Source organism: Pelodiscus sinensis, chromosome 3 (genome assembly GCF_052426305.1).
Source record: "Pelodiscus sinensis isolate ZL-2025 chromosome 3, ASM5242630v1, whole genome shotgun sequence".
Classification (NCBI taxonomy): Eukaryota; Metazoa; Chordata; order Testudines; family Trionychidae; genus Pelodiscus; species Pelodiscus sinensis.
In genome coordinates, this window is record NC_143054.1 from 149,601,591 (window position 1) to 149,617,767 (window position 16,177).

A 16,177-nucleotide genomic window follows, 5' to 3' on the forward strand; every position below is an offset into this window, starting at 1 on the left:
TTTGGGTTTGAGGTGGATCCTGGATTGCACTTAAATTCAAAAAGTGATCTTGTGCTTAAAAAGGTTGGAGACCACTGGCATTGAGTCAAATGCAAGATCAGAGAATACAGAATCATCAAGATTCTTAAAAAGTATCTAATACGTGCAACAGAAAATACAGGATTTTAGCACACTGAAGCAAGCAATCATAACAAAGACAGAGAGAGAACACATGACAGTTGAACCCAACATATTTATTTAAGAGCAAAGGCTCCCCAGAAAGAAGTGGAAAGCCCATGGGAAAAGTAAAGAAGTGGAAAAATGGTTAGCATGATGTAGTGTTTACATAGATTGCTTTAAAAAAAGTAAATTAACATGTAAAACAATTTTACACTTCAACTGCATATTACAGCATGTTTTTAAATAAAAATTATCTAAATATGATCAAAATTGTTCTTATACATGCAGCAAATTAGAGTGGACTACAACTCAATTCCTTTTCACAATGAGTATCATCGATCTTGGTTCACTTGATATTCAGTGTGCCTTCCTAATTCTAATCAGTTTAGTTAGGTGCCAAATTCACATGAAGATTCCTGCAAGTTTGGTAAATATAACATCATAATATAGTATGTAATCCACATATGGAATATGTACAAAGGGAATATAAGAACCAATCTTCCTCCAACTGAAAGTCAGTGGAAAAATCTTCTCCTGCTTTCAACTGAATTAGGATTCAACAAATTGAATTTCGCTCACAATCTAACCTTACATGCCAGTTTTGATTTTATAAGAAATGAACCAAAAATTGCACTGTCAAAAATATCTATTCTGTTCCATTCCTTTCATATTCTTATGACACTCACATTGATCAGCTATCTGAGCAGCTACAATAAAATAAGCCAATTGATGTCTTTCACAGTGGTTCCTGGTTACAGTATAGACTGTTACTTTAGAATGCTGAAGTGTACAAAAATATTGCATCCAGTGAACTCTGTTCCTTTGTCTTTTTAATTATTACCATGGTTTGATTAGTAAAAGGATCTGTGTAGTTGATTCTCTGAGTGGTGCACTCAATTTCTCCTGGATGACCTGGGTTTATCAGAGGTGGAATGTGATCATAGTAATGATGCTTGCAGCTAAGCAGCTGAGCCTTGCCTGGGTAAAGTGCAATACCTGTTTTGGGGGGAAAAAGTTAGAAGACATGTAAATAAGAGAGTTGATTTTCTTGCCAAAGTAAGTGGATTGTTATGCTAGGATTTAATCCTGCAAGGTACTGAGCTCCCAGACCCAGCAAAACATTTCACATTCACAAATGCTTAAATGCTCTGCTGGATAAGGCTCAGACTGATCCCTGAGCAGCAGCTTCCAAATAAAACTAAAATAACAATAAAACCCAGCCTTGCCTGTTTCTCTTTCAGAGCCTGATCCAAAGCCCACAGAAGCCAACGGGAATCTTTTCATTAACCTCACAGAGTGCAGGATCAGGCCCAAAAAAGCACTTAAACATGTGGGTAGCCCTATTGAAGTCAATGGAACTCCTCAAATACTTAAGAGGATTAACTGTTTTACTGGATCAAGGCCTTAAACCATGACCTCTCTGAAATCACTGGCTGACAAAATCTTCTTATGTCATCAAACAGACATTACGATTACTAAATACTGTATCAGGCTAAATCAAAAATATAAAACATGTCCACAGATTATCCTCTCTTGTCACTTGTGTTATCAGGCAGGCAAGCTATTTTTTTTCCCAGCGATGCTACAATTAATATATTTAGCATAAAGTACAATAATGCTTAAATCCAATAGTTGTATAGAAACACATGAAGTTTTTTTCTTGCTGCCCTCTCATGACAACTAACAAAGCTGTAATATCACATTTAGATTTGCTTGAAAATAATACAGATCAACTACAAAAAAAAAAGGAAGATATGCTACATGTGGCAAATGGCCATATGATTTATAAACCTAAATCAATTATTAAAATAACCCATATGCCCTCACATAAAAAGTCAAAAAAGGCAGAGCAGAGCATCTAAAATATATTTGAGTGATCTCTACTGTTCCATACTTGGAAAGGAAAAATCTGGTCAGGTTTAAAACAAAAGAGTTAAAAGTAAATTCAGGTTCTACAGCTGACTCTGGGCCTACTATTTTTGTGGTTTCAGGTGTTTTAAAATTTTCTTTTAATAACTTTTTGTCCTTTATCACTGTGTGAAAGATTCACACAAACCATAAGGAAAACAGACAAAAGCCCTGATATTACAATCAGATCCATGGGGGTATGAGCTTGTGAATGCCTTTCCCCACAAAGATGATTGGGACTTTACTACAGAGGAAATAATTAAATTAACAATACACAGAATGCTGACAAGTGCATACAGTATAGCTTAAAAAATCCAAACCCAAATATTTTCTCTCTAAACTTTTGGCAATGGTCACTGAGGGATTACTCCTAACAAGGGTAGCTGGTAAAAATTTCAGACGAAAGTGTGATTTTTTTTCAGTTGACGGTGTTCCTTTGAGTAAGTCGCTGCTAATGCCGCTTTGCACGGAATGCTTGCACGCGTGCATGCACGCACACACACACACACACCCTACTCCAAAGAATAAAAAGGTCACCAAATAACTAACATATGATGCTCTGATGTTGCATTGTGATATTGGCATTACCTACTGATGCAATGCCACAATGTAAATATTGCAGTGCAACAGCAGAGTATCACAGCTTGATGATTTTGTGGCAGCCTATAATATCCTTTGACTACCATTAGCAGCTAGTACTTCAAGAGGCAGGAATCATGGCAGCATCAGATATGCTGTCTTGGCTAGATTAAGTAGTTTAAGGAGCTCTCCTCTGGTCAATGCTCTTCTCACTCCCAAGAGCTCATTCAAGCCTAAGGACTCTGCAAAAATGCCTCATACTATTAATTTATATGCTGAGATTCAGATAATCTGCCTCATAACAGCAGAGTGAAGGTAATGAAGCTGCCACCACCGTGGGTTATACAAAAAAAAGAAGCAAAGCCCCAAAGCACTTTTTGCATTGCTTGGACCAACACAAGAGTAAACAGAACCAGCAATTATTACATGCAAAATACTGTCAGTAACACATGCAAAGATTTGAAAGACATTTTGAGATTTTACCACTGAGATTTATTTCAAGACTTACCAGGTGCATCATACAAGGGCACCTCCTTGTAGGAGACAGACATCACTGGGTGTTTGAGTTTTTCCCTGAAGTCAGTGATAGTTTGGTAGACAAGGAATACAGCTACAGCCATAAGCAGCAGATAAATGAAGAGGAGAATTACTGAAAAGACATTCTTTAGGCAGGTCTTGCTGAAACGCACAGAAGGGCTACTGGTACCTGATTCACTATCTAGGACTGAACAAAATACAGGATTAAAATTTGTAAGTTTATTTACTTAGTCTTTCACATTGAATCACGCAGAGTGTTAATTTCAAGATGAACTTTTTAAAATGAGAGGGAACAATAGGCTTAGTCTGATTTAAAATGCAAGAACAAGTAATGTTTTTTGACAAGTAAACAGTCAGCTGTTACTTCCCAAGAACATGAGAAATAATCAGTAGTTCTGTCTGGTTTTACCTCTTGTATTATGCATTGTGCCTAGGCATACAATAGTTAGGAAAAAATACATTTAAAGAGGCCAGGTCAGCTGAAAAAGTCAGCGTTCACAGTGAAAAATCCCCTGATGAAGCCTTTCTTTCCACAGAATGAAAGACTCATCTCTGCCAAGTCTGAACCAACTGATCATGACCCATTTTAACCTATGTATCACCACAGGTTTGCAGTACTGTAATGCTGTTTAGTGGTTGGCTAACTGCAGTGTGCATGAACCAAGTTATGTCAATTATATCTTATCCTTACATTTTCAAAGACTAAACTCTAACAACTAACACCGTATGGACTAGAGATGTGAGCACGTCGCCGTGTACACGGTTAACCAACGAGCCTGGGCTCTTTAGTTAATGTGCACGGTAACACGCAGCCTCCCCACCCCCTGCACTGCCTTGGGAGGGGGAGGCAGGAGCTGGCATGTGCGGGGAGCCAGCTTTCAAGCCTGCTCCCTGCATACCAACTCCCATGAAGCTACTCTCCCACCGCTGCCTCCAGCACGTGTACACACATTCACCGAAATAAACATATTTTAATATCCCTACTGTGTACATTATATAGTTACACATGAGAAAGATTCTAATTAACTCTAGAAAAAAATCTGAAGTTATCCTCACTTTCACTATATTTATCAACAAGATGGGTCATATTCTTCTGAGTACTTTAAATCAGCCTCCCCTGGTATATGTGAACACTAGATAACACTAAATATCGGTTAATTGAATAGTCGATTAACCTCATGAATTCTTATCGGTTACTCAACTATTCTATAGTTCCCACGGGCAGAGCTAGCAGCCAGTGTGTGCTGGCCTCATTCCCAAAGAGCACCCTGCTGCTCCACGCCAGGTGGGAGCCGGCCTGTGAGGGGAGCCAGTTTAAAAACCAGTTCCCTTGACGGACTGGCCGCCTGTCACCCCGCGCTGCTGTCAAGGGTGGGGGCTGAACTCCTGGACCCAGCATGAGCTGGAACTGAGCCAGGCTGCCTATTCACCTGGCTCCTAATACACTTTAAATGCAGAGCTGCAGCATGGGTAGGTCTCAGACCTGGTGGTGAGTCACGCTGCTGATAGCTGGCCAGCCAGCTAAAAAATGTACTGGTGGTTGGTGGGGAGGAAATGTGTGTAGTCTATAGCATTGACCTATAAGCTTTTGCTTATCGGTTAATCGATTACACAATTACATCTCTAGTGCACACCCCTACCACCACTTGCCTGAACAATTTTTTAGAACCAACACTTGACTTACACGCAAAGGAGTTTAACTATGTGCACTATACAGTTGCACACATAAATGAGTGTTAAAAATGGCACATGCAAGAGTTGGTGGCGATATTTTGACAATTTGGTTGTTTACCAGGGCGGGGCAAAATAGGGCTCACAAACCGTTCCAGCCCACCAAGCCACCGGATCTGGCTCATGGACACACCAGGGAGCCTCAGGCAGACTCCCTGCTTGCCGTGGTCTCCCTCCCACATGCCACTCAGAAAAGCAGGTACCAAGACATTTGTGTTTCTCAGCTGTGAGCTGGGGGAAGGTTTCAAGCACTGCCCCCACTCCCAGCAAAACCCCACTGGCCAGGAACCGGCCAGTGGGAGCTGCCCATTTGAAAACCAGGCAGTGCACAAAGCACCACTCCCTCCTCCCCTCGGGTTCTTATTCACAGATGCACGTGACTCCTGCAGCCTGTGCAGGGATGGGGCAAGCAGGGAGGCTCCCTGAGAACCCTGCTAGGTTACTGGCCAGGAGTCACCCAAGTAAGTTTCCCAGCTATAGCCTGCTTCTGGCAACCCAGCCCCTCGCTCCCCCAACTCTTTGCCCCCTGACTCCTGCCCCCTTACCTCACATAAGCCAAACTCTCTGCCTCCCTCTTGAGCCCATACCCCCACCCAGATCCAGCACCCCAACCTGCTGCCACAGCTCACAATCCTTTAGCAAATAAATATGCACGCATACATGTCCACATCATTGTGATTTAATTTATTTTGGGTTTTTCTGTCAATACACTATTTTTTTATTGTTTATCTATTCTTTATTGGATCTAAACAAAATAGAAACAAAAATAAGGTGCTTTGCATGTTTTTGGGGTGGTTTTTTTTTAAGATTGCTAGTTAGTCTGCTACTATGAAAAGTGATATCTGTTTTCACAGCAGACTTACTCAGCAAGCTGGGGGACAAATCAAGCCCTGGATGAGGAGGTGGGTAAGGAGGGAGGAAGGCCAGGGCAATAGGGATCTGAAGAAGACAGTGAGGATTGATGTGATGGCAGGGAGCGAGTTAAAGGATGGCGCCCCAAACCCTGAGACTGGGAAGAGATGTACAAAACCCACTGCCACATGGCCAGAGCCTGCCGTCCACTACCTCAAAGCAGAAGCCCAAATCCCACCACCCCGGGAAGGATGTGAACTCTCGCCCTTCCAGAACCACAAACACTGTAGGAGAAGCAGCCAGAGAAAGGGCCAACCCTTGCAGGTAGCCTCAGGAGAGGAGTTGCTGCTTTGCCATCCTCTCCCCTAATCATGGCCCATGAGGCTGTGGCTGAAAAAAAAGCCCCGGTAGCTGTATTAAAAAACCACTTCATCAGGGCCTTTCCTGCACAAGAAAATGGCACCAATTAACCTTGCACTGTTTTTTAAAACTAGTGCAAAAGGGAGTATGGACACTGAGGCCCGGTCTACACTAGGCATTTACACCGAATTTAGCCACCTAAGGATGATTTTCTAAACGATGTGTCCAACTTCCCAAGCCTGTCTCATTGACCTTAAAGGCCACTGAAATCAATGTTGGGTACTCCTGATTTCACGAAGCATAATGCTATTCCGGACCTTTCCCGGTTGAGTTTACAACAGTGTAGATGCAGAGTTGGTTAAAGTCAATGTTATTTGCCTCCAGGAGGCATCCCACAATGCCCCACTCTGGCCAGAACATGTGCCTCTACTGCTTTCCAAGAAAATAGAAAAAGCCCTGGAAAAGTCTGAATTTCATTTCCCGGGTGGCCAGCATTGTGAGCACACCTCAGAGCAGGCAGCACACTTGAGCAGCACACATGGCCATGACTTCCAATACTTCATGTACCATGAGCTCCAGTTCCCAGGGGCACAGAAAAGTGCCAGTGTGGAGTGTCAGGAGATCCTGGACCTCATCAAGGCATGGGGATAGGAATCCATTCTGTCCAAGCTCCAAACAAGCAAAAAAACATGGACATTTATGCAAAGATCGCAAATTGCCTGGTGGCCAAAAGATACTTGAGGGACGCCCAGTAATGCAGAGTGAAAATAAAGGAGCTGAGGCAGTTGTCCCACAAGACAAAGAAGGGGAACGGATCATCTGGAGCATCACCACAAACATGCTGGTTCTATGAGCAGCTGGATGCTATTTTAGAGGGGACTCAACCCGCTTTCCAAGCCTGACTGTGGAGTCCAATCAAGACACTCCTGGCATCAGAATGGAGGACAGCACGGTGGCAGAGGGATAGGAGAAGTTGGAGAATGTCTAGATGGTGACTGGCAAGAGCCAAGAGCTTTTTATTATGTTGGAGCCAGTCTCCTCCTCCCAGGACATCTCCCAGGTGATCACAGATCCTGAGGAGGGCACTTCTGATGAGTTCACAATTTTTTGCTTACTACAAGCAGGTTAAGGCAATTGGGTGTGATGTGCTATGTGCTCTGTGCATACATAACGCGAAGGGCCTGCAACAGCTTGTTAATATGTCTGCAGATGGAGTGGGAGTCCTCCCTGCACAGTTCCATGAAGTGTTCAGTGAGGAACTCTTTGATGTTTCTCACAAGGTTTTTGGGCAGGCCAGCCTTATTCCATCCTCTACAATAGGACACCTTCCCATGCCAAGCCAGCAGTAAATGGTCTGACATCATTGAACCACAAAGCATTGCAGCATAAGGCCCAGGTTTCTGGCCACATTCAGTCAGCATCGTGCCTTGACAGGCCCCTTACTATCCTGTTTCCACACAAGTCCAGAAGTTCCCTTGATAACTCTGCTGTGTACCTGCTATACAGTGAACGCTTTAAAGCAAAACTTTGGCTTTGTACAGAACACCTCTCCACTGTCTTAATGGAGACCTTTGCTGTACATTAACAGATTGGGGTAGATTTAACACAAGGTATCTTCTGTAATCTGTGCTCTTGTAACTTTTTGTTACAGTGGGAACAGCAGCCAGCTCACTGTGTACTCCTCCGGCTCTACCAGCTGTCTGCCTGGTGCAGATCCGCAGGTGAAAACAGCCAAGGGAAGAAAAGTTCAAGGAGCAAATGGACTGCATGAATACACTCCTGGAGGAGATGTGCACTGAGTGCTAGGACATGGTCGCGGAATGGCAGGAGAGAAGAATGTGCAGGGAGTTGCAGACCAGGCAACAGGGCGGTATCTTTGCCTCCCGGATGACAGTAATGGAGAGCCTGATTGTGTGTCTGGAGAACACTTCCCCCTCCAAGAACTCCCTCCACCCCATGCAAAATAACTTTTCCTCCTCCCCCAGCTCCATAGCCTCCATCCCAAGGGGCTTCGGGACAGCAGGTGACTCAAGGACAGCCTTAATCTCCAGGACCTCAGGAGGCAGAAGTCTGTCCTTCACACATTTCTGAGCCCCCTCTCCTTTTCAGGTTCCCACCATGGATGTCTTTTATTTTCCTGCAGTATCCCCTAAATAAAAAGGCATGATTTCTAAACAACAGGCTCTTTATTGCTTGTACTATAGGGATGGGGTGAGGATTATAGGCAAACACAGTGAATGCCGGGGTACCTAATTGAAAGCAACGTGCATGAATTACTCTCAAAACTGGCCATTCATAAAACTTTCCTTTAAAACCTCTCTGATTTGCGCTGTGCTCTCCTTATTGCCCTGGTATTTGGCTGCTCATAGTCTCTGGCTAGGCACTCTGCCTCAGTCCCCCACCCTGCCTGATAACTTTCCCCCTTGCTCTAGCAAAGATTATGGTGCACTCAGCAGACTGACACCACAAAGGGAATATTGCATTCGCTGACGTCCAACCTAGTCAGGAGACTCCTAGAACTTCCCTTTAAACTTCCAAAAGCACATTCAACCACCATTCTGCACTTGCTCAGCCTGTAGATGAACCACTCCTTAGTGGGGTCCAGCCTACCTGTGTAGGGCTTCATAAGCCCTGGGAGCAAGGGGTAGGCTGGCTCCCCAAGAATGCCCAGGGAACAATGGGATGGAGAAACCTGAGTCACGTGATGCTCTACTTGTCCAATGAGGCATTGCAAATCCTTTCCAAAGTACCCTGGCAAGCTGCAATGGGAAATATGTTGCTCCCTGTGTCAATGCAAGAGCTGCTAGCTTGGATACACTCTGCTGACACCAGAAGCAGTGTGGACAGGCAACAGCAGTTTCATTAAAACTAGGGATGTTAAAATTAATTTCCATCAACTATTCAATTAGTCGATAAAGGTGCTTCCGCTTTGAAATGTAGCAAGAGTCCACTGGGCCATCACTACATTTGAAGGCGGAAGTGCCGCGCGGTGTTTTGCTTTTGAAATGTACAAGAGCTCCAGCGGGGATTCTTGTAGATTTCAAAGATGGAACACTGTCCCTACCCCCTCCCATGGAGCTGGAGGAAACCGGCTTTTAAGCCAGCTCCCCTCAATACTCCCTTCTCCTTCCTCCCGCTTGCTGCCTCCTTCTGATCAAGGCAGCAAGGAGGGAGAGAGAAGCAACTAGCTGACTATCCAATGAGCTTTTGCTTATCGGATAGTTAACTAGTTGATTAGTCACTTACATCCCTAATTAAAACAGCATAACTTTTGTTGACAAAGCTCTGCAGTGTAGACACAACCTACATTAGTTTAAAGCCACATCTTTTGTTAGATCTGTGCTATTTGTTTAGCTAGGCGAACTTGCAATACACTGGCTCTCTGGAATTACACATTCAAATCCCAGTAAAGTCAGCTCACTACTTCACCCTGCTGAGGTAGAAAAGCATTTTCTTTTGACAAGGATTTTGCTGGATTTTGGTTTAGTTCTAACACCTGGTTAATGTCTGGAGCAGAGGAGAATTGCAGTGGGGGAGGTCTAGGATATTCGGAAAAACTATTTTACTGGGAGGGTGGGGAAGCAATGGAATAGGTTACTTAGGGAGGGGGGGAATTAAATCCTGGCTTGACAAAGCCCTGGCTGGGATGATTTAGTTGGGATTGGTCCTACTTTGGGCAGGGGGCTGGAGGTCTCTTCCAGACCTAGGAGTCTATGAGATACACTGATGGTCTAATTCAGGGTCAGGCAAGGTACAGCCCATCTAACGCTTTGATCCAGGCTTCTAACTGCATCTGGTTACTTTCTAGTTATATCCTGCTACCTGTGCCACTGAATTTCCAAGCAGTAGCTCAGGCAGCAGGATCCTATTTAAATGGATTACAGCTCCTGGTCCCCTTTTAAATTGCTGATATTTAAAAGGCTCGCAGCTCCTGGCCCCACTGCTACCACGTTGCCTGGGAGCCACTTAGGGTTGCTGAGGCTATTTAAAGGGCTCCTGGTCACAAAGCTACCCCAGCAGGGACCATAGCTGTGAGCCCATTTAATAGTCACAGCAATCCTGGGCGGCTACCAGGCAACATGGTAGTGGCTTGGCCAGGATCCACAAGCCTGTGGTGTGTTTTTCCTTCAAAGTCTCTGGCCCCAAACAACTCTGGGGGAGAGACAGGTCCTGCCCCTTCTGGGGGTGGAGTCGGCCCATGCCCATGTACCAAAATTCATTAAATGGCCCCCATGCAAAAATTACTGCCCATCCCTGACCTAATGGATAAAGAACTAGTCACTTCCCTTTGGTATTTCATTCTGAAAGCGGGCCATTTATTGTTCCAACTGGTCCCAACTAGACCATTCAAAAGAAACAGCTTGATCAACAGACGACTCATGGAGCAGCAGCTCTCACCTGGCAAAATAGCTGAGCTGGTATCCTGATCGTCGTCCTCTTCTTCCCCCTCTTCCACTGACTCTGGATGCTCAGCTAAGTGCTCTCCTTCCTCACTCAGCTGAGGAGATAAAAGTACATTTGAAAACATACATAAGTATCACCACAGTAATTACTGATTTATATTATAGTAGTACAGTGCAATCCAACTGGGATCAGAGCCCCAATGTGATAGGTGTCATACAATACACAGGAAAAGATACCCCTGCATGAAGCTCTTTACAACATAGGGAGACAAGATTATGGTGACATCTTTACTACAGCAGAAAGTCAACAAGCTATGCAATTCCAGCTACAGGAACAACATAGCTGAAGTAGAAGTAACTTAAGTCAAGTTATCACTTGTTCATCAACTTCCCTTGCTCCTTTTGTCTCGGGTAGAGTAACAGGGATGATGGGAGAGTAATCCGTAGTCAATCTGGCAGGTCTTCACTAGACCTACGAAATCAACCACCTGTGGATTGATCTAAAAGTGTTGATCTGGGCTGTAGTGTAGATGCAGCCTAGGGATGGGAGAGAGGAAGTATTTTTTTCCTTCCTTCCCCTCCTCCCCCAACGGAGTGTGTGCTGTGACAGGCAGCTGGAAACTGTTGGATTCTAATTAAAGTTTGAAATCTAGAAGCATCTATTGACTGGCCAAGCCTTGGTAGGGGAAGGGACTATCAGGCAGTCCAGGGCTTTATAAAGGAGTGAGTCAGTGACCAGGGACCTTGTGAACAGGTGATTGCAAACAGAAAGTTTAGAGAGGGAGTTTGAAGGGGAGAGGGAAGGGAGCGAGGTATTCTTGCCTTTCCTTTAAACCCTTTTTTAGGACAGCAGGTATGAATAGTGATAGGTCTGCTATTGTTACCTGCACAGCATGTGCCATGTTTGTCTTTCTCCCAGAAGAAAGAAGGGATTTCATCTGCAATAAGTGCAAGTTGGTCGCCATTTTGGAAGAAAAAATTAGAGGACTGGAGGTCCAAGTGTCAACCCTACGCTTGATCAGAGAGGATGAAGACTTCCTCGATAGAAGGCAGCATTTAATCCTCCAAGGAAGGCAGGTGGAAGAGCCAGAGAGGGCAGTACAGGATGAGGAAGAGAACTGGCAGCATGTAACTTCTAGAAGGAACAAAAGGCCAGCACAGGAATCCCCCACTGCTACAGAGGTAAGTAATCACTTTCAAGCTCCCTCCACAGGCTCTGCGGTGGTGAATGCTTTGGAAGGGACCTCACAAGGAAGAAATCGGAAGGGAACCACTTCTACTGGAAGGCATGGGATTCATAGTCCTACGGATGGGAGTTCCAGGACCACCACCCCCAAAAGAAAACGGCGGGTGCTGGTGGTCAGGGACTCCCTTCTAAGAGAGACTGAGTCATCCATCTGACATCCGGACCTGGTATCTCGAGAAGTGTGTTGCTTACCAGGATCTCAAATTCAGGATGTGAGTGAGAATCTTACAAAACTGAACTAACCTTCGGATCGCTACCCCTTCATGCTTCTCCATGTGGGAACTAGCGATATGGCCAAGAATGACCTTGAGCGGGTTACAGCGGATTACAGAGTTGGGAAGAAGAATCAAACAATTCAGATGGCAAGTGGTGTTCTCGTCCATCCTCCCTGTTGAAAGGAAAGGACTGGGTAGGGATTGTTGAATTGAGGAAGTAAATTTGTGGTTGTGCAGATGGTGTCGGAGAAAGGGCTTTGGTTAGTTCGACCATGGGACTCTGCTCCACGCACAAGGATTATTTGTAAGAGATGGGATCCATCTAACAAAGAGAAGAAGGATCATTTTTGCGGGCAGGCTTGCAAACGTAGTGAGGAGGGCTTTAAACGAGGTTCATTTGGGGATGGTGACCAAAACCCTGAGGGGAGTGGGGAAGTAGGATACCGGAAAGAAATGCAAAGAGGAATGAGCAACAAAGGAGGACACCTGATTCGAACGGAGAGGGTAGGGTGATCAACTGGTTATCTAAGGTGTTTGTACACCAATGCGAGAAGCCTGGGTAACAAACAGGAGGAATTGGAGGCCCTGCCCCAGTTCAGGAAATACGATTTGATTTGGATAACGGAGACTTGGTGGGATGATTGGAGCGCTGTAATGGAAGGGTATAGACTGTTCAGGAAGAACAGGCAGGGGAGAAAAGGAGGAGGAGTTGCACTATATGTAAGAGAGTACTATGATTGCTCAGAACTCCAGTATATAGAGGGAGAAAAACCTAGTGAGAGTCTATGGGTTAAGTTTAGAGGTGCAAACAATAGCAGTGATGTTGTGGTTGGTGACTGCCGAATCAGGTGGATGAGATAGATCAGGCTTCCTTCGAACAATTAAGAGAAGTTTCCCGATTGCAGGTCCTGATTCTCGTGGGGGACTTTAATCACCCTGACATCTGTTGGCAGACCAATACGGCAGTACACAGTCAATCCAGGAAGTTTTCGGAGATAACTTCTTGGTACAAATGCTGAAGAATCTGACCAGGGGCCGTGTGCAGCTTGATCTGCTGCTCACAAACAGGGAGGAACTAAGGCCGTGTCCACACTCAGGGGTTCTTTCGAAAAAAGTAGCCTTTTTTCGAAAGAACTTCCCCTGCGTCCAGACTCAAGCCGCGTTCTTTCGAAATTAAATCGAAAGAACGCGGCTTTTCTTTCGACGGCGGTAAACCTCGTTTCACGAGGAAGAACGCCTTTTTCGAGGGAGATCCGTCGAAAGAACGTGAGTCTGGACGGGGGGAGCCCTTTCTTTCGAAATTATTGGCCTCCAGGAACAAGCCCTGGTGGACAATCTGGGCCATGGGTTGCACGTCTGTGGTTCCTGGCTGCAGCCATTCCTTAAAGGGACAGGCGCACCCTCACAGCCACTTGTTGCAGACAAGGAGCCAGAGCACACGGCGACCTTGCTGCAGCATGTCACAGCCCCAAGAGCGTCCTGGCCCTTCCTCCGAGCCTTCTGGGGACCCAGCCAAGGGCTCCAAGCGCCGGGCACCATCCTGGTCCGGCGCAGAGATAAAGAGCCTGCTGGAGCTGTGGGGAGAGGAGGAGGCCTTACAGGCCCTCAAAAGCCGGCGGCGAAATGCTGACATTTATGGCCGCATGGCTGAAGCCCTGGCCCAGAAGGGCCACTACCCCCGCACCCAGGACCAGGTGCGCTCAAAGGTAAAAGAGCTGCGGCAGGGCTACGCCAAAGCCAGGGAGGAGAGCTCCCGTTCTGGGGCAGCCCCCCACTACTGCCCCTACTACCCCGAGCTGGACCAGATCCTGGGTGGCAGTGCAGAAGCACGCACACCACGGCGGTTCGTGCAGTCCGGACTGGCAGACCCGGTGGTGGACGCTCCAGAGCGGGAGCTACAGCAGTCTGGAGACGGGGACATGGGCCCAGAGGAGGAGGACACCGAGGAGACGGCGACCCTCACCCTGGAGCCAGTCACCCAGACCTCTGAGGCCTCCCAGGCGTCATCTGGCACGGGAGAGGAAGCAGCAGGTGAGTACAGTGAGTTTGTGTCACACCCGGGGGGGGGGAGGGGAAGGTAGGTGGGTGGGTGCACAGTGGGTGATGCACAAGGGAAACCTGTCATGCTCATGCTGATGCCCAGGTCTCTCTCTCACACACACACACACACACACACACACACACACACACAGTGTGACCTTCAGAATGTCTGCTTCCCCTGTCTCAAGGGAGAGGGCATGCCCTTTTGGACAGCTGTTGCACACAGGACTGATTGTGATAGAAATGTAGCCGTGTTACTCTGATCTGAGGAAGTGGGTCTGGCCCTGGAAAGCTCATCCCCTAATAAACCATCCTGTTAGTATTGTAAGTGCTACAGAGTCCAGTTTATAGGACTGATTGTGTCTTCTTCTTTTCCTCCACAGCCGGACCAGCCGTGGAAGAGGGCCGCAGCACCCCAGCCCCACCTCCATCTCCATCTCCACCTCGGAGACATGGGAGCCGCAGACACAGGCGTGTCTACGCCGACATCCTCCGGCAGCACGTCGAGGCTGTGCAGCAGCAGAACGCCATCCTGCTCCAGAGGGCGGAGGCAGAGGAGAGGTGGCGTGATCGGCTCATGAATGAGCTGGTCCTGCAGCGCACGGTGCTGTACGCCACCCTGAGGGAGGTCAGCGGCTTGCCTGCTGCTGTGCCTGGTCCTGCTCCTCCAGCACCCCATGACCCCACCCCACCAAACCCCCCTTCCACAACAGCAGCCCTTTCCCCCCTTGGACCTCCCTCTCCCCCAGCCCCCCCAGCTCCCCAGCCCCTCTCTCCCCCTGGCCCTCCTCTCCCCCAGGCTTCCACGTCCCAAGAGCCCCCCAGCAGCCAGCCAACCGACAGGTGCATCACCCGATCCCGTAGCCGGGGAGCACCCCAAACACGAGGCCCAGCCAGGAAAGGGAAATCTGCCAAGCCCCGTTCAACCTGATCCCCTTCCCCCCTCCAGGTTTCCAGGCCCCTTCCCCCCTCCAGGTTTCATTCACCCCCATCACCCCAGTTAAAGCACAAACAAAGGGTTAAAGGCACTGTTTGTTTATTGTATATAGTTTGGCAACAACAAAAATGAAGAAAATTTTTGTTATTTTGCCACATTGTTTGATTATATGTACAAAATTATAAATAAGTAAAGAGAACATTTTATTTTGAAACACACCCTGGTGTAAGTGATGTGTCCAAACTGGGTCAGGAGATGGGTTGTGCAGTGAAGCTTCTATTGGGGGCCAGGGCCCAGTCCCCAGGCAGAAGCCCCTCAGTGCACTCAGTGGCCTCCACTGGAGAATTGCTCCCGGAGAGCCTCCCGGATGCCAACTGCAGACCGGTGAGCCTGGCGGATGGCAGCTATCCGGGGCTGGGCAAAGAGCCTCTCCTGGGCATCAGCAGCTCTCCCCCACCCTGGTAGGAAGGCCTCCCCTTTCCTCTCCACGAGGTTATGGAGGACGCAACACGCGGCCACCACCTCGGGGATGTTGGTCTCCCCCATGTCGAGGCGTGTGAGCAAGCACCGGAATCTGCCCTTTAAACGGCCAAACGCACATTCCACCTGGTTGCGAGCCCGGTTAAGGCGAGCATTAAACTGCTCCTTGCTCGCATCCACCTGGCCGGTGTAGGGCTTCATCAGCCACGGCATCAGGGGATAGGCGGCATCAGCCACTATGCACACCGGCATGTGCACATCCCCAACCGCAAACTGGCGATGGGGGAAAAAAGTTCCTGCCTGAAGCCTCCGGTACAGGTACGAGTTCCTGAAGATGCGGGCATCGTGTGCCCGCCCTGACCACCCAACACAAATGTCCGAAAACTGTCCACGATGGTCGACCAGGGCCTGGAGGACCATAGAAAAGTAGCCCTTTCTGTTTATGAATTGGGCTGCTCGATGGGGCGGTGCACGGATGGCAATGTGTGTCCCATCGAGCGCTCCTCCGCAATTGGGGAAGCCGAGGGCAGCAAAGCCGGCCATGACGCTGTCCAGATCCGGTAGACAGATGAGCCTGTTGAGCAGCTCCGAATTGATGGCCCTCACCACCTGCAGAACGAGACAGACAACAAAGTGTTAGAAGGGGTGCCTTATGTCTTAGGAGGAGAACCCACCGCCCACCTTCCCTCTCAAACAAACAGCCCGGGAATCCCCTCCTCAGAACCCCCCC

At 47.4% G+C, this 16,177-nt stretch overlaps 2 protein-coding genes across 12 annotated transcripts in view; one reads left to right on the forward strand and one right to left on the reverse strand.

Annotated features, from left to right (window-relative positions):
* The window catches only part of PACC1 (proton activated chloride channel 1), an 89,351-nt gene that overhangs the window by 41,080 nt on the left and 32,094 nt on the right, over window positions 1-16,177 (reverse strand). For 4 of the 11 annotated variants that reach the window (XM_089777436.1, XM_075925160.2, XM_089777437.1 and 1 more), the window contains 3 exons: window positions 10,525-10,624; window positions 3,155-3,370; window positions 1,001-1,155 (listed from right to left, as the gene is read on the reverse strand). In XM_089777436.1, coding sequence (XP_089633562.1) covers window positions 1,001-1,155; window positions 3,155-3,370; window positions 10,525-10,624 — 471 coding nt within the window. Of the gene's footprint in view, window positions 1-1,000; window positions 1,156-3,154; window positions 3,371-10,524; window positions 10,625-16,177 lie in introns of those variants that run through there. The other 7 variants (XM_089777438.1, XM_075925158.2, XM_089777439.1 and 4 more) reach the window with 5 other exon arrangements.
* On the forward strand, window positions 13,077-14,994 carry LOC142827531 (uncharacterized). The gene is made up of 2 exons (XM_075923133.2): window positions 13,077-14,021; window positions 14,414-14,994. Exons 1-2 carry the CDS (start codon window positions 13,334-13,336, stop codon window positions 14,959-14,961), a joined length of 1,236 nt encoding a protein of 411 aa, XP_075779248.2. The 5' UTR covers window positions 13,077-13,333; the 3' UTR covers window positions 14,962-14,994.